Raw genomic sequence first — 26,879 nt, 5'->3', positions numbered from 1 at the left:
AGTTCTCTTACACTTGATAGCAAAGAAGGCTCCCAAATAATAAACATAATTTTGAGGGGGGGCTATTCTGTTGCAAACACTTCACAGGATGGGGAGGTACCACCTGAGGCACCAAACCCTTACTTGAAGTGGAGCTTGTCCCTTTATGTATCATAACCATATAGCTGTGTATCATAAGTTAAAAGTGATCACTCTCACTCTACTCCTTATTCCTGAACATGTATGCAAGTCTGGGTATCCATATCTAAGAGGTTGGCCGACTGGAAACCTCCAAAGGTCATAGCAGTAGGGACTCTGTCACCTGTGTCATATGCAGGCATCCCAAAGGGTCTAAACATAGGCACTAGATCACAGCAAGTTCTCTTAGCTAGGCAGAGATGTCATATCACCCCATCCAGAAGAAGAAGCCATGAAAGGAGAACCATGCAAATTTATGTTTTCCTCATTGTACAAATGCTAATTGACAAACAAGTTATTTCTCCTTTAACCATGTTCCTCTTGCTATGTTGCCTAACTACAAACCAACAATTGTGACATCACCATCACTTCCAGGCAGAGAAAATTTCCATTCATAGACTGCAGTATCATTCACCAACAACCAGGGAAAAGGACATGCAGGGGAGTGGAAAAGCTAAGGTATACAGCATTTGAAAATAGAAGTTCAAAGTGTATGTGAAAGTTTTCTGAAGAGCAGGGATTGGCAGACCAACTGGTTTTATTCTATTTTGTTAAAAGATTTTATTTTTAAGTAATAAACCGTAGGGCTCAAACTTAGAACCCTGAGATCAAGAGTCACATGGTCCACCGACTGAGCCAGCCAACGCCCAAAACGTCCAACTGTTTTTATTTTTAAAGATGTTATTTATTTATTCATGAGAACACAGAGAGAGGCAGAGACATAGGCAGAGGGAGAAGCAGGCTCTCCGCGGGGAGCTGGAAGAGGGACTCAATCCCAGGACCTCAGGATCATGACACGAGCTGAAGGCATATGTTCAACCACTGAGCCACCTAGGTGCCCCACCAACTGTTTTTAAAAGGAGAAAAACACCTCTGTTCCCCATAAGTTGTGATTTCACGTGTGCCAATATTTTACAAGATTTTAAAATAACCTTTAAAAAAATTAAACGTGTAAGCTTATTTAAATACAACCAAATGGATTCTAATAAAATTTATTTTATCATTAGTGAGGAAATAGGCCAACACAAGCCATGTGGTCAAAAATAAAGAAGGTCAAGATCAGAGAATCAAAATGCCAATGGGAGGGAAACAGGAGATTTCTCAACCCAGGTAATGAATGCCCAGTAATGCACAGTCAGCCAAGGGAGACAAGTAGAGGACAGAACCATTCACATATGTTGAAACTATCTCTACAGTTTTTAAAAATAGACTTTATTTTTTAAGGATTTATTTCTTTGAAAGAGAAAGAGCACGAGTGGGAAAGGAGAGAGACCAGCAGACTTTGTGCTGAGCGCAGAGCCGGACACAGGGCTCCATCTCACAACCCTGAGATCATGATCTGAGCCAAAACCAAGAGTTTATCAACTACTAACGACTGTGCCACCCAGCCGCCCTAAAATCGACTTTATTTTTTAGAGCAGGTTTTAGTTTCACAGGAAATTTGAGCAGAATTTTCTTCATTTTCTTCAGCTGTAATCATATATACCCTCTGCCCCCATAGCCACAGCCTCCTCCATCATCCATATCCTCCACCAGAGGAGTCCTTTCATTACAACTGATGAACCTACGTTGACATATCACCCAGAGTCCATAGTTTACATTAGGGTTCACTCACAGTGTTTGTATTCTCTGGGTTTATTTTTTTTTTTTTAAGATTCTTTTTTCTTAATTTTTATTTATTTATGATAGTCAGAGAGAGAGAAAGAGAGAGGCAGAGACACAGGCAGAGGGAGAAGAAGGCTCCATGCACCGGGAGCCCGACGTGGGACTTGATCCCGGGTCTCCAGGATCGCGCCCTGGGCCAAAGGCAGGCGCTAAACCGCTGCGCCACCCAGGGATCCCCTATTCTCTGGGTTTAGACAAATGTATAATGACATGTATCCACCATTATAGCATCATACAGAGTTGTTTCATTGCACTAAAAATCCTGTGTACTTCACCTATTCATCGCTCAGGCTCCCACACACACCCCCAAACAACCCCCTGGCAAGCACTGATCTGGCTGTCTCCGTGGTTCTCCCTTTGCCAAATTGTCATTTAGGTAGAATCCTACTGTAGGCAGCCTTTTCAGTTTGGTTTCTTTCACTTAGTAGTACACATTTAAGTTTCCTCCATGTCTTTTCATGGCTTGATAGCTCACTTCCTTTTGGCCCTGAATAATAGTCCATTGTCTGAACGGACTACAATTAATCCATTCACCTACTGAAAGACATCTTGCTTGCTTCTAAGTTTGGCAATTATGAATAAAGCTGCTATAAGCATCTGGTGCAGGTTTTATGTGGACATAAGTGTTCAACTCCTTTGGGTGAATACTAAGCAGCACGATTACTGGATCATGTGGTAAGAGTATGTTTAGTTTTGTAAGAAACTACCAAACTGGGGATCCCTGAGTGGCTCAGCGGTTTGGCGCCTGCCTTCAGCCCAAGGCCTGATCCTGGAGTCCCGGGATCGAGTCCCACATCGGGCTTCCTGCATGGAGCCTGCTTCTCCCTCTGCCTGTGTCTCTGCCTCTCTCTCTATCTGTGTCTTTCATGAATAAATAAATAAAATTAAAAAAAAAGAAACTACCAAACTGTCTTCCAAAGTGGCTGCACAATTTTGCATTCCCACCAGCAATGAATGAGAGTCCCTGTTGCTCCACACCCTTGCCAGCGTTTAGTGTTTCTCTATAGTTTTTAATTCTTCATTCTCTAACACAGAGAGAATGGTGATAAAGACCCAGGTTTCATGCACTGTGGTGAGGAACGGGGATTTTGGAGAATGGAGTATAAAATGTATAGTAGAAAACTATGAAAAAAGACCACAGGGGCACCTGGCCGGCTCCGTTGGTAGAGCAGAAACTCTCGATTTCAGGGTCATGAGTTCAAGCCCCATGTTGGGTGCAGAGCTTACTTTAAAAAATAAAATTAAAAGTAACACAGCTTTTTTTTTCCAGTGATGGCCTAATTATTTATATATATATTATATTATATATATTATATATATTTTATAATTATATATTTATATATTAAATATAATATAATATATTTTTTATAATTATATATTATATAATATTTATATGTTTACAGTATCTTTGGGAAAAGAGCACTATTGACTCATTGTAGGTTGACTTATACTCTGACTTCTTTTTTTTCATCAATTCATAAGATAAACATGTGCACCTCACCACTTGGTGACCAATTTTATACATTTAAGTGACTTTGGACAAGTGACCCAGATCCTTGCCTTTATTTTCTTCAGCTGTAATAAATGGAGTCGAGCTAGACAATTTGAAAAGTTCTTCCCAGTCCTTTAATTTTAAGAGATTACACCTGTAAAAAAAATTACACCTGTATGTTTCTTTACAAATAAGAAGTGCCCCCAAAGATACGTGATTTCAATGGATGTTTCCAAAGGCGGGAGAGTTTCCCATTATAAAGGCAATGAATGGGCAGCCCAGGTGACTCAACAGTTTAGCGCCGCCTTCAGCCCAGGGCCTGATCCTGAAAACCTGGTATTGAGTCCCATGTCAGGCTCCCTGCATGGAGCCTGCTTCTCCCTCTGCCTGTGTCTCTGTCTCTCTCTCTCTTTCTCTGTGTCTCTCATGAATAAATAAATAAAATCTTTAAAAATAAAAAAATAAAAAGGCAATGAATGTACTTAAATGAAGATTGTCTGTGCTCTTTCCTCATGTGCCATTCCTAAATGATAAATGATACATTTTCTTCCAAAATTTTTCCTAATCATGTTTAAATATGGAGCCTAAACAAGCAAACTGTAGTTACCTTTTCTTTTCAAAGCATACTTATTAAAAAAGAATCAGCAAGCGGTGCTTGGGTGGCTCAGTCAGTTAAGCATCTGACTCTTGATTTCGGCTTGGGTCATGATCTCAGGGTCCTGGGACTGAGACCTATGAAGGGCTCCCTGCTCAGCAGAGAGCCTGCTTCTTCCTCTCCCTCTGCTGCTCCTCCTGCTTGTGTTCTCTCTCTGTCAAATAAGTAAAATATTTAAAAAAAAATTAAAACAAGAATTGCAAATTATCAGACCTTGCATACTATGCCAGAAATTCTGGGGTTGGAGTCCAGCAACCTGGGTTTTAACAAGTCCTATAGGTGGTTCTGATAATGGGTAGAGTTTGCGAATCATTGCCATATCCTAATTCTTTTACAGTTGCAACATTGCATAGAGTAATACATAATTTTAGGTAGCTACACTACCTAAAATTGTGAGTGGCTTTTCCAGTTTGCATGGGGGGGGGAGGCTCCTAATTTGGCTTTTTTAATAAAGTATATTTAAATTCTTAATCTGTCTTTAACTCCCTCTACTATCTTGGGCAGATCACTTCTTATATCTGCCTAAATCGTCCCAGTCCCATAAAATAAAGGAGTGCCTGAGCTATTTATTATAATCCTTTCCATCACTAGCTTTCTCTCTTATGCTTTCCATTACCCATGTCAATCCCTATCCAAGTAATTGTTCTTAGTATAGCAAGAAGAGATTAAGGAAAGGCTAGCTTTCCAAATAGACTAGAAAAAATAGGGCAAATATGGGAAGACCAAGAAGCATTACTGGAACCTCCCCTGCCACCCCGCCACCTGCCAAAAAAAGATTCTCAATGGAAATGTAGTCTTTCTGCTTCTATTAATTAACAACAAAGAAACACCAGAGGAGGAAAAATTGAAACACCTAGAGACTCTCCAGTGGAAGTTGACTTTGAGTTTTTGCTCTACCGGTCAGAAATCATCAAAACCAACTCTAGATAACTCAAGCTACTTAAATTGTTTGCCTAAAGTGCCTTGGTGTTCACCTCTGGGTTTCTCTGGTGGAAACAGATTGCCAATGAAAATGCATCTTGCCTATCATGATTAACCATGCTACTTGTAGAGTGTGTTCACACTTCCTCCCATCCACGTCAATAACATTTGCCCTATTTGACAAACTAGCAAAAGGAAGCCAGGGAAGAAAATTAGTTACTTAAGGTCAGGAAGATCAAGTATTGAATGGCAGGGCCAAGGTCAGACCAAGATCCTTAGCTTTCCCAATCTAGTTTCCTCCACTGCTTTACTTTCAGACCTGAACTGGGTGGCAGGGCAAGCAAGGTGGAGCAGCATCCTGCCTTCTTCCTTTCGTGTTTATTTTTCCTTCTTTTCCTGGCTTCCCTTCCCTCAGACTGCTATAAAAGGGCAACAGGCCTGATGTCAGTCAGGAGACTGAAATTCTAGTCCTGCTTCTGTCACAGAAGGCTGGCTGGCCTCAGACAAGTCACTTAGGCTCTCTGGGCTCACGTGTCCATTGTTACTTCCAACTCTGCCTCAGTAACAGTATGAAAAATGAAATCAGACCATCTATTGGTGGGGGCCCTGGGTGGCTCAGAGGTTTAGTGCCTGCCTTTGCTCAGGGCGTGATCCTGGAGTCCCGGGATTGAGTTCCGTGTCAGGCTCCCTGCATGGAGCCTGCTTCTCCCTCTGCCTGTGTCTCTGCCTCTGTGTGTGTGTGTCTCTCATGAGTAAATAAATAAATTTTTTTAAAGTATCTATTGGCTGATTTTTACATTCATGTAAATTTGAGTTTTCAGGGTGCAGCTAGGGTTTGAACAGTTGAGAAAGAGCAGGCAAATGGGAGTCATTCCATCTGGGTAAGAGGAAATAGGACCAGGAGACTCAGAGTAAATATTTAAGGTGTGGAGATTAGATAAGGAGAGCTAGACTCTTCTATTTAAGACCCTTGCCTTTGACCTTCCCTGATCGCCAAGAGGGAGCTTAGATGTGTGTGATTCCTGAAAGCTGAAATATTTTGGCCTCTCAGTTTTGTTTTGGTGAAAGGAATCAGGATGTGAAATTCAGACTGCTATGGGAACCACAGGATCAATATATTTAAGAATCTCTCATGTACATCTAGCCCCACTTATTCTGAAATGTTTGAATTCTGATCCCATCATATTGGTAAATAATTTGCTGTCCTCTTAGAAACTGAGAATCAAAAGTGTGTGAAAGTTGGAACATGATCAACCACTTTTTTTTTTTATTGGATCGATGGGGTAGGTTTGGTGGCTTTTTACTGCCTCTTAGAATCAAGGAAATCCTTATCTATATCATTTAATTAATACCTTTCATGGTGTTTAGAGGCAAGTTAGCCTACTTCCTTTACATTTGCCTGAATGCCTGTCTGTCTCTTCTTCCAGGAAATTCAGAAATACTGATTCAACTGCCCTCTTCTCCTAAGGAGGCCAGCTTATCAGTAGTTATTAAGTCCAGCATTTGTATAAGCAGGCCTCATGCGGAATACCAGAGCCTGACATCTACACAGAGTTTGGAAAATTTCCTTCCAGAGCAAGTGTGGTTAAACTATAAACACAGAGATAGACAGGAAAGTGTGATGCAGAGTAAGGGCTAGAGTGGAAAAAAATGGAAATGATGTTCCAGAACACTGAGAGATTAGGGGAAAGGATGGAAAGAAATGAAAGAGGGCCATTAGAAACAACAAATACCCACCATTTGCTTCGACGTGGATGGAACTGGAAGGTATTATGCTGAGTGAAATCAGTCAATCGGAGGACAAACATTATATGGTCTCATTCATTTGGGGAATATAAAAAATAGTGAAAGGGAGTAAAGGGGAAAGGAGAGAAAATGAGTGGGAAATATCAGAGAGGGAGACAGAACATGAGAGACTCCTAACTCTGGAAAATGAACAAGGGGTGGTGGAAGGGGAGGTGGGTGGGGGGTGGGGGTGACTGGGTGACAGGCACTGAAGGGGGCACTTGATGGGATGAGCACTGGGTGTTATGCTATATGTTGGCAAATTGAACTCCAATAAAATGAAATTTTTTAAAAAAAGGAAAGAAATGAGAGAGGGACAATATTAGAGTGCTTTTGAAATTGACAGCATGGTGGTTTACATAATTAATTTAGTGACTTTCAATCAGCATCTTTTAAAAATTAGGGAATTGTATAAAATCTCGGGACACAAGAGACTTCAGTTCGAAGCGTCATTTTTCTTCCAACTGAGGAACTGTTGTGCTGGACCAGGTGGCAATTCTTTTACAAGCAATTGCTCATAAAATTTCAACAGAACAAATGGCATTCAGATTATATGAGGACAGTGAAGTGAATTAATACATACAAGGAACAGTTGTGTTTGACAGCACCGATAAAATAATAAATACAATAGTAATCAGAAGCAGCTCCACCAGTCAGCACCAAAATAGTGGGTTTTTTCTTTGTTTAAATCATGTAATTATGGCTTGCTTCTTTCCCATAAAACCCCCCTGGTTTCCCCACACGAGCAGACATTTTTCCCATTCCTCTGGAATCTGTGCACCTGAATTGCAATTGTGAGATCACAAATAAAAGTCTGTCTGCTTTTTCAGTTTTGCCTCCTTTTCTCAGTTGACAGAAACGGCATCAGAACATCATGGAATCCAAAGCGATGCACAACTCTGATTCTAGGACTGCCGTTGAATTCAAACATGGTACCTGCCTGAGCAAGCAGCTCAGAGTTCTTTTGGTGAGTTCTCTTAGTTCTGAACCTCTCTGTTTCCATAATTTCTTAAAGTAGGCTGTATGCCCAATGTGGGCTGGAACTCACAACCTCAAGATCAGGAGTCACATGCTCTACCCATTAAGCCAGCCAGGAACACCATCCTTGCCCCAACCTTCCTCTTTTTGGTTGAAGCTCAGGTCCAGGTTTGGGGTGTCTTTCCCATGTCCCATGTGGGCTGTCTGTCTGCCTGAACTACAGAGTTACTCTCTTTTGTCTGGTAAATACTAAGTGGGGTCTTTGATTTGGAAAATTGCTGCTGGACAGCAACCCTCCTGGCACCCCAGCTAGGTGTATGTTATGGGTCCATTTCTTCTAAATTTCTGTCTTGTTGGATCAATCTTATTTGTCATTACAGTGGCCACTCCGGAGATCTTTTGAGATTCCAAAATTAGTTTATTTGCATGCACAATTAGAAAAAGAAAAGAGAACCAAGCAGCTTGAGTAGGAAGCATAATTCACTTGGTATTTGGAGGCCTCTGATTCTAAACTTGCTTCCTTACACAAAAATAACTAAACTTTCTAAAGCCAACTCTGACCTCCCTCAGAAATGATCTGTTCCAAAAAAGTTTATGAGAAACTGATACTTCTCTGTTGCTCTTCCTCTACATTCTCCCTCCTGCTCTCCACCTGTATATCCTAGGATATTTTTTAAAGATTTATTTATTCATTTTGAAAGAGAGAGAGAGAGCATGAGTGGTAGAGGCAGGGAGAAAAGATCTCAAGCAGACTCCCTGCTGAGTGCAGAGCCCAACACAGGGCTCGATGTGTGAGTCCATATCACTACCCTGAAATCACAACCTGAGCCAAATCGAAGAGTCAGTTAAATAACTGTACCACCCAGGCTGTCCTGTATATCCTAGTTTTACAGAACTTCCATTCTATAATTTCAAACTGGAGTTTCCTCTGGACCCTTCAGTCATCCAAACTCCTTCTAAATTTATAACTAATGGAGGGTCTAAGACTTCATCAGTCATTTATACTCCTTGGACCAAGGCAGGCTTGTGAGCCACTACCAAGGACTTTCCCAATGCCCTTGAAGACCCTCCAGGATTTGCTAAGGAATTCATTTTAGTTATTCTGACCTATAAACCTGGTAATTCTGATCTTTATTAACTTATACATATGCTTGTAAGTGAGGGGACTATAAGCAAGGCGATGAATGGAAAAAGCAGGCTGGACAAAGCCTTTTGATGATTTTTCTAAGTGAAAAGCTATATGGACTACTGAAACATTAATTACTAAAACATATGCTTATTTACTTTTGACTTCCTATTACAGAGAGACTAAAGATATTTAGGTCTGTTGGTAAATGTTTTGTGCAATACTGAGAAATTTACTACAAGAAGGTCTATGTTTCTAAAAATTATGAAAAAAAATTTAAAAAAAAAAAAAAAAAAGGGGGATCCCTGGGTGGCGCAGCGGTTTGGCGCCTGCCTTTGGCCCAGGGCGTGATCCTGGAGACTCGGGATCGAATCCCACATCGGGCTCCCGGTGCATGGAGCCTGCTTCTCCCTCTGCCTGTGTCTCTGTCTCTCTCTCTCTCTCTGTGACTATCATAAATAAATAAAAAAATTAAAAAAAAAAATAAAAAATAAAAAAAATAAAAATAAAAATTATGAAATGCATTAATAAATTTGCCAGTCCAAAGAATGCTGGTATAGCAGTACCTAGCTGGCTCAATCAGTGGAGCGTGCAACTCTTGATCTCGGGGTTGTGAGTTCAAGCCTCACATTGGGTGTAGAGATTGCTTAAAAATAAAATCTTAAAAAAAAGAGAGGGGTACCTGGCTGGCTCAGTTGGTAGAGCATTTGACTCTTGCTCTCAGGGTCATGGGTTTAAGCCCCACACTGGGGGTAGAGATTACTTTAAAAAAATAAAAAATATAATCTTTTTTTTTTTAAAAAGAATGCTGATATAATGGTCCACAACTGTTTACTTTTTATTTTTCATTAGAAATTAAGGTTTCCAGAGGCGCCTGGGTGGTTCAGTCAGTTAAGTGTATAACTCTTGATTTGGGCTCAGGTCATGATTTCAGGGTCCTGAGATAGAACTTCATGTCCGATTCCTCACTGGGCATAGATAGAATCTACTTAAGATTCTTTCTCTCCTCTCTCTCTGCCCCCACTCCCCCACCGCCCACCCCTCACTCCATCTAAAAAAAAAAAAAAAAAGAAAGAAAGAAATTAAGGTTTCCTGGAGTGCCTGGCTGGTTCAATTGGTAGAGCCTGTGACTTTTGATCTCAGGATCATGTGTTTGAGCCCCACATTGAATATAGAATTGCTTAAGAAAGAAAAATAAGGTTTCTACTAAATATAATTTAAGCTACTGGAAATAATAAGGAAATATTTCCACATGCCAGGAAAGTGAGGTGTTATGTATATGGTAAGAAAAGATATGAGAAATGGAGATGCGTTTTTTTTGTTGAGGGAAAATTAAGTAGTTTTGTCCTAAAGCAAGACTGGTTTAAAGAAGGAAAACAAAAACAAGGACAAAATCTAAATCTAAGGATGAACATTGTGGAACGTTCATGAAAAAAGAATCTTCAAAAAAAATTTTATGCATGGTCAGGATTACATTTGGAATGAATGAACTTTAATGTCAAAGGTACGTATACTGGTACATTAGATTAGACTTGGTTTCCTCTCGCTGTTAAAACAACAAAGTTTTCTTAGATTATTGGTCCATTCTTGATAAGAAATTGTAAACAAAGGTTTTTCTTTGTCTTTGATATAATCTAGGTAAGTAAACCGAAGTTTCAATGTTTTGTCTTTATCAGGTGTTTGATTACTAAAGGAAACTAAATCTTCTCCATATTAAAAGAGCTAAGTTTTGCAAATAAACCTGTATTTGCCTTAGAATCTTTTATTGTCACCTTGGGTAATAAATAAAAGAGCATTAAGTTTTGTAATTATCTGTGATCCTATTTAGGCATATGCTTTAAAAACTTCTGATATATTTAACAGACTTCTTCAAATTCTAATTCTAAATGAAGTGTTTTTGAACAAATTGTCAAATTACCAAAACATTGTCAGATATGTGATGATAACCCTTCTTAGGTTATATTGTATGGGTGAGTTGGTAGTAATATAACTGCTCAAGAAATAATAGGAAATTCCTAAAGTTTCAATATGTCCTGGTGCAATGTTATCACCTCTAATTCAAATTATTAAAGTGTGTGTGTCACAGAAATAACCACATTTCTTTGTCAAGTGCTTTGTGATGGACTCTCATCGGACCATGGCCATTTTGAGTCTTTTGTCATTTACAGTTCTTGTGTTATATATACTTGATGCTCTTGCAAATGTGTTTCAGCTTCAAGGAGATTCATGGAAGGGACTCTTGACAAATACAGGTTTCTGCTGATCTTAAGATCAGAAAATCGAACTGGATAAGAATTCCTGTCAGTAGTGCAAAACCTGAAATCAAACAACAAGAATTAATAACATGGGCCTGGGGATGCCTGGGTGGTTCAGTTGTTGAGCGTCTGCCTTCAGCTCAGAGCGTGATCCTGGAGACCTGGGATCGAGTCCCACGGTGGGCTCCCTGCATGGAGCCTGCTTCTCCCTCTGCCTGTGTCTCTGTGTCTCTCATGAATAAATAAATAAATTTTTTTTTTAAAAATAACATGGGCCTGAATAAACTGAGGAACATGATTGTTGTTTTTATGACTCTTGTTTGAAATGTTGCTGATTTTCTAATGTTTGCTCTTCCAGATTTAAGGAAACTTTCTCTCTTAAGCTATCTACAACTTACTGAAATTTGATAAAATATTCCTTTGTAAACAAATATGAAACTTTTGCCTTTTTCTCCCTATCCGATCCCTCCGGAGTTTAGAAGCTCTCAGTGAATATTCCTATTTTCACGGCAATTATAGTTATTTGCAAAATTGAGTAAGAATCTGCTCTCCTTGTAACAGAACATCATTGCAAACATTGGTTATATTACCCAGGCTTTGACTGGAGTGTCATATTTGAGAGACAAGTGCATAGACTCAGATATAACTAATTTTAGGGAACTAAGGTTGACTTCATGGAGCCAATGAAGCCCCTTGGAAAAATAAGCCTGATACTTTGCTTACAGGGTTCCCAGCAGCCTTACCAGGTGAGCAAGGAAGGTCACTTCTTGGCAGGCACAGGAACCTCTGGATATTTGGGGGTCCTCAAGAAGAGAGGATTCACCCAAGTCCATAGCTATAAATTACACACAAAATTCTGATGGCAAGTGTTTGGGTTGGCTTCTTAGCCTGGAGAAGCTGTTGAAAGTTCAATCTAAAATCCTTATGAGGGACACCTGGGTGGCTCAGCTGTTGAGCGTCTGCCTTTGGCTCAGGTTGTGATCCTGGAGTCCTGGGATCAAGTCCCGCATCGGGCTCCCTGCATGGAGTCTGCTTCTCCCTCTGCCGGTGTCTCTGCCTTTCTGTCTCTCATGAGTAAATAAATAAATCTTTAAAAAATAAATAAAATCCTTATGAAAAGTTACAGCAAAGCAGACTTAAAAGAAGCTATATAATCAATCACTGTTCTTGCTACACTTTTGAAGATCAGGCCAAGGTGTTAAAATTGGACTTATTTACAAACAAATTAGTATTCATTTGGCTATCTTTAGTGGATGTGAGGGTGATTTTAGAGAATGCTAAAAAAGAAAACCCAAACTGAATGAACCTAAGGATCTAATGGGTTTTATTAAAAGATTCGTGAATCAAGCAGCATCCCATCCAGCAAATTGAGGGCAGTTTGAGAAATTGTACAAAACGGAAGGTGTTTATAGGAAGGAGGGTGGTGCTGGAAAGTTATTAGGAAAAGAAAAGGATTATTCCAGGCAAGGTCACTTTCCCTTGGGGGAAGCAGCAGGGGGTCTTATCATACAGATAACCTCATCCTCCTTTGAGGGACGGAGAGGACCCAGGTGACAGACTCTTTGGCGCTGATGAGGAAGATTCCTGACTGACCAGTTCAAATTACATTTCTGGGTTTGCAACAACGTGGATGGAACTAGAGGGTATTATTCTAAGCGAAATAAGTCAGTCAGAGAAAGACAATGATATGATCTCACTCATATGTGGAATTTAAGAAACAAAACAGAGGATCATAGGGGAAGGGAGGGGAAAATATGAAATCAGAGGGAGACAAACCATAAGAGATTCCTAATCATAGGAAACACATTGAGGGGCAGCCCAGGTGGCTCAGTGGTTTAGCGCCGCCTTCAGCCCAGGGCGTGATCCTGGGGACCAGGGATCGAGTCCCGCGTCAGGCTCCCTGCATGGAGCCTGCTTCTCCCTCTGCCTATGCCTCTGCCTCTCTCTGTTTCTCAAATAAATAAAATCTTTAAAAAAAAAAAAAAAAAAAAAAAAAGAAACACATTGAGGGTCGCTGGAGGGGAAGGTGAGGAGGGAGGGGGTAACTGGGTGATGGGCATTGAGGGCACCTGATGTAATGAACATGGGTGTTATAGAAGACTGATAAATCGGGATCCCTGGGTGGCACAGCGGTTTGGTGCCTGCCTTTGGCCCAGGGCACGATCCTGGAGACCCAGGATTGAATCCCACGTCGGGCTCCCGGTGCATGGAGCCTGCTTCTCTCTCTGCCTGTGTCTCAGCCTCTCTCCTCTCTCTGTGTGACCATCATAAATAAATAAAAATTATAAAAAAAAAGAAGACTGATAAATCAGTGACCCATACCTCTGAAACTAGTGATATATGTTAACTAATTGAGTTTAAATTTTTTAAAAAGATTATATTTCTGGGGGAGATTGAAACTGCAATCAAATTAGGTATTAAGTACCAGTTTGGAAACTCGGCCTAAGGAACACCATTTTGGGCCTGTGGTTTTCTTTTTAGAAAGAGAGAAAAAATTCTATTTCAGTAACACACGTGTGCGCATGTTAGATTCTAGTTCTGATTGAGGGTTTGTGGTTTCTCTATAAACCTGGGCTGGATCCTGAATTCTGGTTTCCTCAGCTATCTGACTGTGATTCTCCAGCTAAGGTATCTAATTTTCTTTCCTTCTTTTGACTTGGAATCACTGAGAACTAAAATTGCCACTTAGTGGATGCCCGAGTGGCTCAGTAGGTGAATTGGCTGCCTTCCGCTGCTCAGGTGGTGATCTCCAGGGAGGTGGGGGGAGGGGGAGGAAGACTGAGATCCGGCCAGTGTTGGGCTCCCTGCTAAGCTGGGAGTTTGCATCTCCCGCTGCTCCTCCCTCCCCGTATGTGCTAATAAATAAAATCTTTTCCAAACATTGCCGTTTTTTCCTAGAGCCCTGCAAACTGAAGTAGACAACTTGAGACAAACTTCAGGGACATTGCCACAACAGCCCACAGTCTTCGTGCCTGTTGCTATATGGGCCACTCAGATCACCAGAGGTATTCAGAATGCAAACCAGGGAAATCTATCGGATTGCCACTGCCTGCTCTTACTCCCCGTGAAGACGCTATGAGCCTGACATCTAGAAATCTCAGCAGAAGCACTCAGGACTCACACATTGGGTTTATAATTTGCTCTAGCCAATAACCTTTGTTTCCTTTGTTTATCTTTTGTTTCCATAGAGATGCCTCTTTTTAATCACCTGATTGCTTGTAGCAGATAGGCCTAATTTTGGGAACCCCTTTTGTTTTTTTTTTAATTATTTTTTATTGGAGTTCAATTTGCCAACATATAGCATATCACCCAGTGCTCATCCCCTCAGTGCCCGTCACCCAGTCACCCCAACTCCCCACCCACCTCCCCTTCCACTACCCCTTGTTAGCTTCCCAGAGTTAGGAGTCTCTCATGTCCTATCATCCTCACTGATATTTCCCACTCATTTTCTCTCCTTTCCCCTTTATTTCCTTTCACTATTTTTTATATTCCCCAAATGAATGAGACCATATAATGTTTGTCCTTCTCCGATTGACTTATTTATTTCACTCAGCATAATTACCCTCCAGTTCCATCCACTTCGAAGCAAATGGTGGGTATTTGTCGTTTCTAATGGCTGAGTAATATTCCATTGTATACATAGACCACAGCTTCATTATCCATTCATCTGTCGATGGGCACCCAGGCTCCTTCCACAGTTTGGCTATTGTGGACATTGCTGCTAGAAACATCGGGGTGCAGGTGTCCTACCGTTTCACTGCATCAGTATCTTTGGGGTAAATCCCCAGCAGTGCAAATTCCTGGGTCGGGTTGTAGGGCAGTTCTATTTTTAACTCTGAGGAACCTCCACACAGTTTTCCAGAGTGGCTGCACCAGTTCACATTCCCACCAACAGCGCAAGAGGGTAGGGAACCCCTTTTGTAAGACCACCTTCTGAAATGAGACACAACTGTTTGACTAAACTGACCTACTTTCAAAAGTAGGACTTGTTCCTGAGATATGGAGCAGATCTCTTACTCAAGGTCCAGAACAGAACATTTAAACTCCAGCTACCAGAAAATAATATCGATCTCTGATTTTTCTTTTAAGATTTTATTTATTTATTCATGAGAGACAGAGAGAGGCAGAGACACCGGCAGAGGGAGAAGCAGGCTCCATGCAGGGAGCCCGATGTGGGACTCGATCCCAGGACCCCAGAATCATGCCCTGTGCTGAAGTCAGATGCCTAACCACTGAGACACCGAGGCGTCCCTGTGATATTTTTGTTAAAAACAAATATTTCTGGACATAATATTCTCCATTTTGAAGCTCCATTTTTTATTTCCAACTCATGAACTCTTGAACAAGCAGGCCAGGAGCAGCAATTGTTTTACAAACAGTTGATCATATAAGCAGAGCAACTGGCATTCACACCATATGAGGCCAGTAAAGTGGATTAATACATACCAGAGACAGGCTGGTTTCACAGCACCAATAAAATATTTAAAAAGTAATCAGAAGTGGCTCCATGGGTTAGTACCGAAGTAGCAGTATTTTCAGTTCTTTAAATCATGTAATTACCCCTTCCTTCTTGCTGATAAAAACCCCTTGTTTTCCCCACATGAGCAAGACCCTTTTCTGATGTCTTCAGAATCTGTCCACCTGAATTACAATTCTAAGACCCCAAATAAAGGCCTTTGTTTTTTCAGTTTTGCCTCCTTTACTCAGTTGATAAAACGATATTCAGTAGAGGAAGACAATGCAGAACTCATACATGGAGGGATAAATTGTTTTGGAAACATTTTCCACTAATGTAAATATACCTAAGATATATTTATGTATAAATATAGGTATCATATATAAATTATGCGCATGCACGCACACACTGTCTCTCTCTCTCACACACACACACCTGGAGTTGTCACCTATTTCTCACAGTGAGTTCTTGATTCAAAGTTTGAAAAGCCCCTGAAACCTGGGAGTCAAAAAGGATCCTGGCAAGGTAAATTCAAGGTCAAATGAGAAGAGACCCTTTCCTCTCCCTTTGCAAAGTAGAGCAGTTAATGGAGGGAGAGGAAATGGCGTGGGAGGGTGGGGACACTGGAGTGAGGTCAAGCGAGGAGCAAGGGCGCATCAGGACAGGGAGGTGCCGGATGCCCAATTGTCAACTAAGGGACCCGGGAAGGTCGATCTTGCCGTCTTCCCTTAAATGCTAAACCGAAAGAACTTCCGCGTTCCTTGTCTCTGAAGCGTATACAGATGAGGGGTTCGCCGCGCTCCCGCCCTGCTCCCGGGGGTCACACTACTCGGGGCCGGTTCCTGCACAGGGAATTCTTATCCAGGGCAAGGATACGGGAGTGGGCGGGGCGTGGGAAGCGCGGGAAGGCCTGACCAGGTCAGTCCGCCGAGCGAGTCACGCCGCACTCTGCGGCGCTCCCCAGAGGAACCGGCAGTTCTGCACTCTGGGGCCCATTCGCGGGAGGGAGCTCCGGGGCGAGGGTTGGGAGCTGTAGCCTTTCCACGGGCCGGCGACCCTCCCCGCCAAAGGGCAGCACCCGCCCCCCGGCCCCGGCCCTGCCCCGGCCCTGCCCGGCCCGGGCCCTGCCGCAGGACGGCTCCGCCGCCGGGTCGCGGGAGCCCACGTGATCTGCTGCGCGGGCCACCGCCTCCGCCGCGCCCAGGCCCCGCCCCCGTGACGTCTCCCCGCCCTCTGATTGTCGGAGCGGTCCGCCTCTTTCTGCGCTCGCTAATTGGCTGGCCCGGCGGGCAGCGCCCCCCCGCCACGCCCCTAAGTCGTTGGGAACGCGTTTAGGGGCGGGGCCTGGGCCGGAGGGGCGGGGTGAGGAGGTTCCGCGCGGGTAAAGGGGCTGCCTGGAGCGCGGTCCGAGCGTTCTGGCGTCGCGCGCCGCTTCGTCTACCCGGCTCGCCGCCCGCCCCTCCCCCGCCCGCCGCCGTCACCGGGGAAACGGGCCGCGATAGCCCGCTGACCCGAAGCTGGTTTCATGGCAGCCGCGAAGAAAGCAGTTTTGGGGCCGTTGGTGGGGGCAGTGGACCAGGGCACCAGCTCAACGCGCTTTTTGGTGAGCCCAGGGTGACATTTGAGGAGGCGCCGAGCCGAGGCGGGAGCCCAGGGACCTCGGGGCTGGCTGTCGCGTCCCCAGCCCGAGCCTTCCCCGACCCCGGGCCCCGGTGGCTAGGCAAAGGGTGGAGGCCAAGGCTCCCAAAGCGGGACCTGCCACGCTGGAGCTGCCCTGCGTGGGCCTCGGGGACCTCGGCCTCTCGCGACCCCCGCGGCCGAGCTGAGCAGCCCCGGCCTTGGTGGTGGAGCCGGGTCACCTACTAATAGTGGGACTCCACCCCCAAAGGGAACTGGGGCTAGCCGAGCATCCGTCCTGAGCGGCCCGCTCGCAGCCAGGGACAGGTGGCCACGCTGACCGCTACTGCGGGCTTCCCCAGGAGCATTTGGCCTGCGGGGCGCAGGACGTCCTTGGATGGGGCGAAAGCTGTGTCACGGCTCTGGTAGCCTAACATAGCGTCCTTTGGAGCAGCGGAACGAATATAGTATTAGTGTGATGGTGCGTTGTCATCCTCTCCCACAGAAACTGCAGAAGGTGGAATGCCGGCGTGGTGGAGGGGGCTGCTGAACACATTAGGAAAGTCACACTACACTGCTTTTACCAGCATCTTTATTTAATTTCGGAGACTCACAAATTTCAGTTCTGATACTTTGCCGGTTACAAACAGATGGTTTTCTCCGTGCTTCACAGCATAAAGTGACAGGAAAATTCTGTTTCTCCTTTTATTTACCATGTATGACAGCAGTTTTATCACAACGGAGTGCTATTTAAGGGACTCTGCTTATTAATATGTTTTTGCAATTAGGAAACTTGCTCTTAAAGTGATCCAGCATCAGTTTAGTAAGAGAATTTAAAAGTTCTTTAAATAAATGATTGTTAAGAACTCAAGCTTTCAGTGGATATTTGACTAATTTGACAGGTTGGTGTAAATACTGAATGATTATTTAACTCTGTCTTCACTTCTTCGAATCATTTTTTCGTGCATTATTTTGTATGTATATATATATATACATAGGTGTACGTATATGTATACATTATATGTAAAGTTTATTCATTTTTTCCAAGTTCTGTTTAGCTGATCACTTGACTAAAAACCTGCATTTGTGCCTTCATATTGATACTAGCCTCTCATCTCCAGCAAAAAAGCTTTCAGTCCAGTTTAAATTTGAATCTTCTTTAATGACTTACCCTGGTTTGAGCTGCCAAGACATAGTTCTACTGTCTCTTACATTGCTTATCTTTTAATCACCCAGGGCAGGTTTCACTTTGTCTGATTTTCATATAAATGTTTGTAAAGTAATCCTGAATCATAAGTAAGATAGTCTGTCTAACTGGATTTGATTAATACATAAAATACACAATCATCATTACCATCTCCCCAGATTAAGAAAGACCATTAAGACGTGTGCTAACTGTAGCTTAATTTTTGAAATCACACTCAAGAATTGCCCACACAAATGCCTGCAGGGGCCAGCCAGGTAGAAGGTGGAGAGCAGGCCAAGGGGACAGCCTACAGCTGCCAAGCAGGAACATCAGCCCAGTGGTTCCCAGATCTTCAAATTCTTTAAGAAAAGCTGATAGTCTAAAGTTTTCAGTGAAATCTTTCAATTCTTAAATGTTGGCAACTAGTTCATAAAGCACTGGGAGAGGGTCAAACTAAACATGGTGATTGTTTTCAAGTTTATGCAGCTTTTGCCCTCTATGAATACACGTAAAGTATTTCATAACTTTGTAGGCTTCCCTTTTAGGCGCCAGCCTGTACGTGACTCTTCACTGTTGCTGTCCTACTGCAGCTTGTTCTAAAGATTCTGTTGCCCAAGAGGCATCTTTCTGCCTTGGTGGGGAAAGAATTCATCAGGTTCATATTCTCACGATCATCTATCTGTTCGGTGTGTGACATGAACAACACAAGCCCCCAGAAGTTGAGTTCTGTTTGCTGGGCTCTGTGCGGCATGGTCTCGTTGAGTAAGCTAAGGTGCAAATTCACATCATTCCATCCTACTTATGGAATGATGTGAAAAAGTTAGTCAATTAAGTTTTCTGCCTCTTGAGAAACAACTGTGAAAGCATGCCTCACAGGTAGATAAAAGACTTAGAGATCATGTGTGAAGTCAAACAGAACTTAGGAATAGTTTAGCGAGGTGTTTTCTTCTTTGGTTATAAGGAAAGTGGTTGCTAAACCACTCCCTGCAAAATACAGATAATGGATTTGCTGAATAAGTGCTTCAATCCCAAGGTGATTCCCAGGAGTTGTTCCAGTAGTTTTGTTCCATGTTGTAATTATGATTCAAAACTCATTGCTTACCTTCTCCGGGAAGAATACAGTGGATAAGAACTGTCATAAGGAACCTTATAAAGTTAAAGGTGTTTGAATAATTTCCTGACCATTATTCATTAGATTTACATATCATTTGACTTTTATAAGACCAATAACCTCTGCAAACTTTCTTCTTCCTTTTCCTATACTAGTAATGTTCGCTTTTCTCCCATGATGGACACAAGATTTCTTTATTCGTGCTCTTCATCTGTGTGAATTGCCTCCTCCCTTATTCCCCAGATCTGCTGCTTGAAATTTGAATCTGCCTCCAAATAGTGCCTCAACTGCCATCTCCTAGCAGGTCTTCCTCAAACTCTTGGAATTTTCTATCCCTTCCTTTTTTTTAAGATTTTATTTATTCATGAGAGACACAGAGACAGAGGGACACAGGCAGAGGGAGAAGCAGGCTTCATGCAGGGAGCCTGATATGGGACTCGATCCTGGGACTCCAGGATCACGCCCTGGGCCAAAGGCAGGTGCTAAACGGCTGAGCCACCCAGGGATCCCCTATCCCTCCCTATACTACTTTTCTTACACCTCTATTCATAGCTCTTATCTGCTTTGTATTATAATTATATACCTTCTGTAATTCGGAGCCAAAAAATCTTAAAACTTCCTGACTTGGGTATGCTTAATTACTTAATTTCTTCTATTTTAGTAGTATACCTGCCATTTTACAACATGCTCACTTCTAGTTGCCAAAAAGTCCACCCTGGGATCCTCTGGATAGGCTTTGTACTAAAGGAAAAATTTCATACTTGTGTGATAGGACAGTGAACTGGGGTTGGCACGTGATTACTCAGATTACAGAATAGGAACTTCTTGGAAAGAGAATGAGTGTAACAGGTTTTAAGGAGGGGCCATTTCTTTAGAAGACCAAAGTTTCAGCTGAAATAGTCAACTTCCTTCTTTAATTTGGTAACTTTGTTTTTCTCCCGTTGAGTTGAATGTTACAAAAAGCAAAGGCTTGGAATGTGGTATGACTTGAAATGTGCTGGATGCTACATTTGAGGATTTTCCCATAATTATCTCATTTAATCCTCCTAACAACCATGATGTAGGTAGTATTATTAAGTTCCTTTCCACAGGTGATTGGACTGTGCTGCTGAACACTGTGCCCAAGATCACAGAGTAACCGGTGGAACTAGGATTCAAGGCCAGGTCTGTCGCACTCAGAAGCCTGTCCTCTTAATGCCCTGCCCTAGGCTCCCCGGCTGCTTGGAGTGATGTGACAGGAAAATGAGAGACTGGGGAAGGCCACTTACCTATCTTTCAGATGTCTGTTCTGATTATAATCACGGATGAATCTTCACCAAGAAAAACATACACATACTATTGGTTTCGCAATATGTAAAAAACGTTGCCTTTGAATAAGTCTTGCCGGTTTTGATCATCTTGTGACTCAGATTCAGCGGGTCCTGGGCAGGGCTCAGGTGTAGTCACCGTGGATAAGGTTACGCAACCATTTTGTTCCAATAGTCTCCAAAGCATGGCTAGAACTGTAGTTTCGTGCTTGCTTTGGCAGGAAGCATTGCCTTGGCCCCAGTTGTTCGATCATGCTTTCAGATCTCATAAGGCTTAGGGACAGATTTCCACTTTCTTTCATGTATTTATTTGACACATATTTATTAAGCACCCATGAAGGGATAGCCACTAATGAACAGTAAATTTGGTTAAACTATTCTGGCTCATCGGTAGATTGAGGCCACTGTTGTGATAACTACAGTTGCGCTTCTTTTGTGTTTTCTTTTTTCCACTAGGTTGGCTTATTTTCTTGCCCATTATCACCTTACACAAATGGCAAGAACACGGTCTCATAGAGCTGTCACCCTCTCATCCTCTTGTCTCCCGTAAACATTGCATGTTAAGAACTTTTAATTTTGAGTTCCCTAAAGGGCAGGATAGTATAGTTTTTTTCCTCCCCAAGGCCTAACACAGCATCTCACATGTGGTGGGTGCTCATTACATGACTGGACATCTGAGCCCTTCAGATGTGTTGACTAGAACTCTAGGGTTGGAAGACTAGGAAGGGTAAAATTTGTGGAGTCTTGGAAAAAGTCTAATTTGGCAACTATAGCTATATTAGAGATTATATGCTATTTAATATGGTTTCGTTTTTAAGAAAAATATAATGTCATTCATGTTTTCCTTACCTCTGTGGCTTGTTGGAAGATGCCAGTATACCATTTGTGGTCTCAAGTTTACAATGTAATATATTTGTAGCTAGTATTTTTTAAAGATTTTATTTATTTGAGAGAGAGAGATTATGAGCAGGGGGAGCAGCAGGCAGAGGGAGAGGGAGAGGGAGAGGGAGAAGCAGACCTCCCGCTGAGCAGCGAACCTGATGTGGGGCTACATCCCAGGCCCCTGGGATCATGACCTGAGCTGAAGGCAAATCCTTTTACCGACTGAGCCAACCAGGCGCCCCTGTAGCTAGTATTTTTATTTTAGGTCATTCAAATTTATATAGTATCATAGAGTTCTAGAGAGGGAGTTTACATTCCTAAAAAAATGTTTTATCACATAGTAAAGCTGAGTGTGGTGTAAAAGCGTAGGCTAGTGGGGAAATCACGTGGGGAGGGAAATGAATGTGCATGTTTATGATGGGCTGGCTGAATTAGTCATAGGATGAGTGAGCAAGGATAAGTGAATTCATCTTGGGACCCCAAGGGACAGTTTCTTAGTAAGGACAGCATGCCGATCTCCCTACTGCTCTCCTTCTAAGACAAGGAAGGCTTGCTTTGTTTCAGAAACTCCTTAAATAGTTTTTTTGTAAAATTAATTTTCCTTGTTTCTTCATTTTTTAAACCATCCCTGTCCGGCAAAGCTGGAATTGAGTCATGAATTAGGCTTAAAGATGACTATAGAGCTGGTGATTTCTAATTCTATCACTTGAGGGGAATGGTAGTAGTAGTAGTAGCCCTAACAATAGGAGTAAGCATTAGTAGTGGCGGCAGCAGCAGTAATGATGACATTTTTAGGATGTATGCTATGTGCCTGCACTGCCAAATTCCTCTCCTACATTCACTTCTTTCTTCAGTTTATTTTTACTTTTAAGGTTTATTTATTGAAAAAAAGATTTATTTATTAAGAGATAGAGAGGGAGCACACTTGCACGCAAAAGGAGGGGGAGGAGCAGAGAGGGAGGGACAAAGAAACTCAAGCAGATTCCCCAGCCAGCAGGGAGGCCATTTCATTGGGCTCTGTCCCAGGACCCTGAGAGCATGACCTGAGCTGAAATAAGAATCCAAAGCTTAACCAACTGAGCTACTCAGGTGCCCCTTTGGTATCATTCAGGACTCAGATGTTCAGTATTCCTTTTTTGGAAACAACAACAACAAACCTCTCAAGTTTGTAGCTGTCCTCCCCATAAAACAGAATCTAGAACTGCAAAGTGATTTGTGCTTAGAGATGAACATAGCACAGGTGGCTTTGAATCCTAACTCCCACTGGTGGGTCGTGCTGCTGGCTGGTGGTAGTAGTAACAGCAGTAACAGTAATGAAAATAGCAGTCGCCATAGCACCGGTGCTTGTCCTGTCATTTGGATAACATACTATGTACCTGCCCTGTGTGAAACACTTTCCATAAATTCTTCCATTTAATCCTTTGACAGATGGAAAAGTCGAGGTTCAGGAAAGTTAAAATCACACCACTGACATGGGCAGGACCGGAGCTTGACCCGCACCCTCAGCTCTGTGTGCTTCCTGGGCCTGTGCTCTTTGCCACCGTGTTACACCAACCGTGAAGATCTCTTCTGCCTCTCTGGCCAACACAAAATTCTGAAAACAGTTCTCTTCCTCTCTCTTTTTTTTAAAATTAAAATATAACCAACAGGTAACAGTATAAGTGTAAGGTGTACAGAGTGTTGTTTGATCCACTTGTGTATTGTAATACGGTTACCATGGTAGCATTAATACTTCAATCATGTCACATAATTATCCTTTCTTTTTTGTGGTAGGAACAGTTAAGATCTAGTTTCTTGGCAACTTTAAAGTTTATAATACAATATTATGGGCTGTACTCACTGTGCTCTGTGTTAGATCTCCAGGACCTAACCCATCTTACTAGTTCCAGGTTTGTAACCTGAACAAATCTCATTCTTGAGGCTTATGACCTAAAATATAAGCAGCTTCCCACTGGGCATCTCAACATCTATGCCTGAATGACACCCCAAATAACACATTATCTACAATGAACTTTGAAATCTCCTTAACCCTTCTGTGTGCCACAACCACTGTTCCTACTGTATCCTGTATTGTGTAAACACTGCCTCCTGCTAACCTGTCCCCTGTCCTGCATGGGTGTCCCTCATTTTCCTTGACTCCTCCCCCTCCAAGCCCTTGATGCAGCTAATTGCTTATATCCTGTTAAGTCTCTCAGCAATGTACTTCCTTTCTTTCAATCCCCGCTGCTGCTCCCAGTCTGACAGGAGCCCTCAGCTATCTCACCTGGATCCCCACAGATACATGGCAGCTGCTCTCCCCCCTTCATCCTAACCTCCCATTCCTTCCCAGGCCCACACGCACTCCCTTCGAGTCCACCTTCAATCTTAGTCTAGAAGTTATTTATTCTGATATGATAGCCCCTCTCCGACCCCCAGAAGTCTGAATGAGGTGTCCTTTCTCTTTTGATGTCCTAAAACTCCCGTATATGCTGCCATGTAATGGAGGATGAAAAGACATAATTTATATTAACATGATTTTGTACTGGAAAAGCACTGAATTGGTATTTAGGAAACTCAGAGGTTAGCTCTGTTTGTATTAGACAATCTTCTGGAGCTCACTTTTTAAGCACAGTAGCATGACATTAGGGCCATGGGTTTCAGTTAGTGTCATCATTTGTTTTTTGTTTTAGAACTCCATTGTTAGGCTTTTCTCTGGAAGGACCTAAATCTCGAAGCTAAAAGTGATAAAAATGTGAAATCCAGGGTATGGCATAGCCCAGAGGCTCAGCTGGAGCTCCCTGTCCTCCTTCCCAGCTTCTGAAGGGTCCTGGAGATGCAAGGAGTACATTTTGAAAATGCTGGCCCTACAGGATCTCAAGGATGTCTTCCAGGAAGCATAGACTCCTTGTGCCTTCAAATATTCCTTTTAATTAATTTTCTTAGAGACCCTTCGGTTCTGTGCTGTTATACATCTGAAGTCTTAACTGACTTAAAATTTGGTGAATTGCAAATCTGGAAAGGGAGAAAAAGGTGAGGGCCATCTGTAATTCCGAAGTCTTTCTCCTTTGCCACCTAATGAGTTTTAAACAATGACCATGCTAGAACTTTTATAAGACAAACTAGATAGCTACTGCCATCTTTAGTTGGCAGTGGCTTTTACAATCTACTGGAAAACATCAGATTAGCACTGTTGCTACTGGGCATTGTGTTCTCATATAAAATATGTAACCTTCCAGGCAGAAAGGATTCTGGAAGCATCATTAGCCTTCTTTGTACATTTGTCCATCTGCAGGCAAATGGACAGCCATTAAAACTCTTCACATGAACCTAGATGTATGAGGAAAAATAGTACTGCAGAACTTCACTGTCTTGTACAATAGCCACTAACTAGCAACATGTGGCTATGGACCACTTTCAATGTGCTTAGTACAAATTGTGGTGGACCATAAGCAAAACATATACCAAATTTCAAAGAGTTACTTCTAAAACAAGTAACAGATCTCATTAATAGGTTTTGCTATTGATCACATGTCAGAGAGATAATTATTTTAGATATATTGGCTTAAATAAAATGTTACTAAAATTAACTTTACCTTCCTCTTTTTACTGTTTTTTTATGAAAATACTTAAAATTACATAAGTGGTTTGCTTTATATTTCTGTTGGACAGTGCTGCAGAAAGTTGATGATTCCAAAAAATATTAAACCTAGAAAGTGTCCCACAAACTTGGAAGTGTTACCACAGGGTCAAATCCTAAACATCTAAAGGTAGTGTCTATATGCTACAGTTTCAGAGCTCTGAAGAAGTAAGGAAGTCCAGGTTCCATCCTTTTATATCCAAATGCTGTGTGATTACCAGCATCATGGTCTAATAAGCCAAATGGAATTTACCAAAATTCTTCCCTTTTCTGTGCCTGTTTCGAAGGCCCACAAATCCATTGTTAGTGTAGACTCCTGAAGTTAGCCTCCTTAAAACTAGTAGGTGATGGAACAGGGATCCTACTCCATTCAGAGCCTCATAGATCTGCTATAGAGGTCTTTATGAATCCAGCCAACCAAAAGGGACACTTTTCTCCTAACCCAACGCCCTTTGGGGATTTGCGAGAAGGCCCTGGGAGCAGTACTAGTATGAATAAAAATTATACAACTATGGTTTCCTCTTAAGAGTTTTTCTGCCACATAACCATTTCTCGTTTGATTTGATAGTTTTTCTCCCAATAAGTACCTGGTAGGCCATATTTTTTTCAGACATTCAACAAATATTTATTGTCAGTCCTATGCCAGGTACTATTCTAGGCCTTAGAGATAATCCAGATAAAACAGGACAAATGGAGTGATCATCCTAGAGATACACTCTACGGCTAAGTTGTAAATTAGGGGGATATTATTTGGGGTTCTGTCAAGTGCCTTTTATTTATGACATGTCAAGTTAACCTTTGGCTTGTAAGATATTTTATCTCTGCAAAGAACTTGAGAATTTACCTTCTTAGCTTTCATTAGATTCATTACTTCCTCACAAAAGGGAGATAGTGTCCTGGGGAGGGAGGGCAGCAGCCACTCATGGTGTGTTTTCTCTTTTTACTTTCCCTTTCGTAGCCTGCAATGAGCAGGTAATTTTCTCCCACAGGAAAGCTAGGCATGGAAACACTTTCTTACCTAATTGGATGTAACTTTACTGCTGTAATTACAGTGATTTCGGAAGCTGGGTTTAATTAAAATACGAATCCAGACTCTGAAAGACTAAGTACTTTGCCACTCAAGTATAGGTACACGCAGGTCAAAAAGAATGTACATGAGGAAAGATGGCTAAGGGTTTTTCTTTTAACGTATTGTTTTAGTAGTAGTAAAATTGTGGAGGATTGTACAGCACCTCTTTGGGAGCTTTATGATTTTAATGTTTTATACCAAAGGTCAACAATTCATAATAATTGTGTGACAGGGAAGCACTCAGCCAGATGGATGCCAGGATACACTTCTCCCCCTGTGGATAGGACCCCATTTACCTTTATAAGAGCTAGATGCATTGCTGTGCTTCCCTTCAAAGGGATTTCCACAGTGCCCTTCTCTGCCTGGGCACCTATGACTTTTTATTTATTTATTTATTTTAAGATTTATTTATTTGTTTATTCATGGAGACAGAGAGAGAAAGAGAGAGAGAGGCAGAGACACAGGCAGAGGGAGAAGCAGGCTCCATGCTGGGAGCCCGACATGGGACTCGATCCCGGGTCTTCAGGATCATGCCCTGGACCGAAGGCAGCGCTAAACCGCTGAGCCACCCGGGCTGCCTG

The 26,879-nt window shown here is 42.3% G+C and overlaps 1 protein-coding gene and 1 long non-coding RNA gene across 8 annotated transcripts in view; both read left to right on the top strand.

Moving 5' to 3' along the window:
- Positions 1-557: 557 nt before the first annotated feature.
- On the top strand, positions 558-15,119 carry LOC140628761 (uncharacterized). The gene is made up of 3 exons (XR_012026746.1): positions 558-636; positions 7,545-7,662; positions 13,953-15,119. It is a non-coding gene; the product is annotated as an uncharacterized lncRNA (long non-coding RNA).
- A 1,774-nt stretch (positions 15,120-16,893) lies between these two features.
- The window catches only part of GK (glycerol kinase), a 77,402-nt gene continuing 67,416 nt past the window's right edge, over positions 16,894-26,879 (top strand). For all 7 annotated transcript variants that reach the window (XM_072817234.1, XM_072817231.1, XM_072817230.1 and 4 more), the window contains exon 1: positions 16,894-17,113. In XM_072817234.1, coding sequence (XP_072673335.1) covers positions 17,036-17,113 — 78 coding nt within the window. In that variant the 5' untranslated portion in view covers positions 16,894-17,035. The remainder of the gene's footprint in view (positions 17,114-26,879) is intronic.

The sequence above is a fragment of the Canis lupus genome, chromosome X (assembly GCF_048164855.1).
Source record: "Canis lupus baileyi chromosome X, mCanLup2.hap1, whole genome shotgun sequence".
NCBI classification, from domain to species: domain Eukaryota; kingdom Metazoa; phylum Chordata; class Mammalia; order Carnivora; family Canidae; genus Canis; species Canis lupus.
The sequence above is the reverse complement of the archived record's forward strand: the minus strand, read 5'-3'. Positions and strand labels throughout refer to the sequence as shown.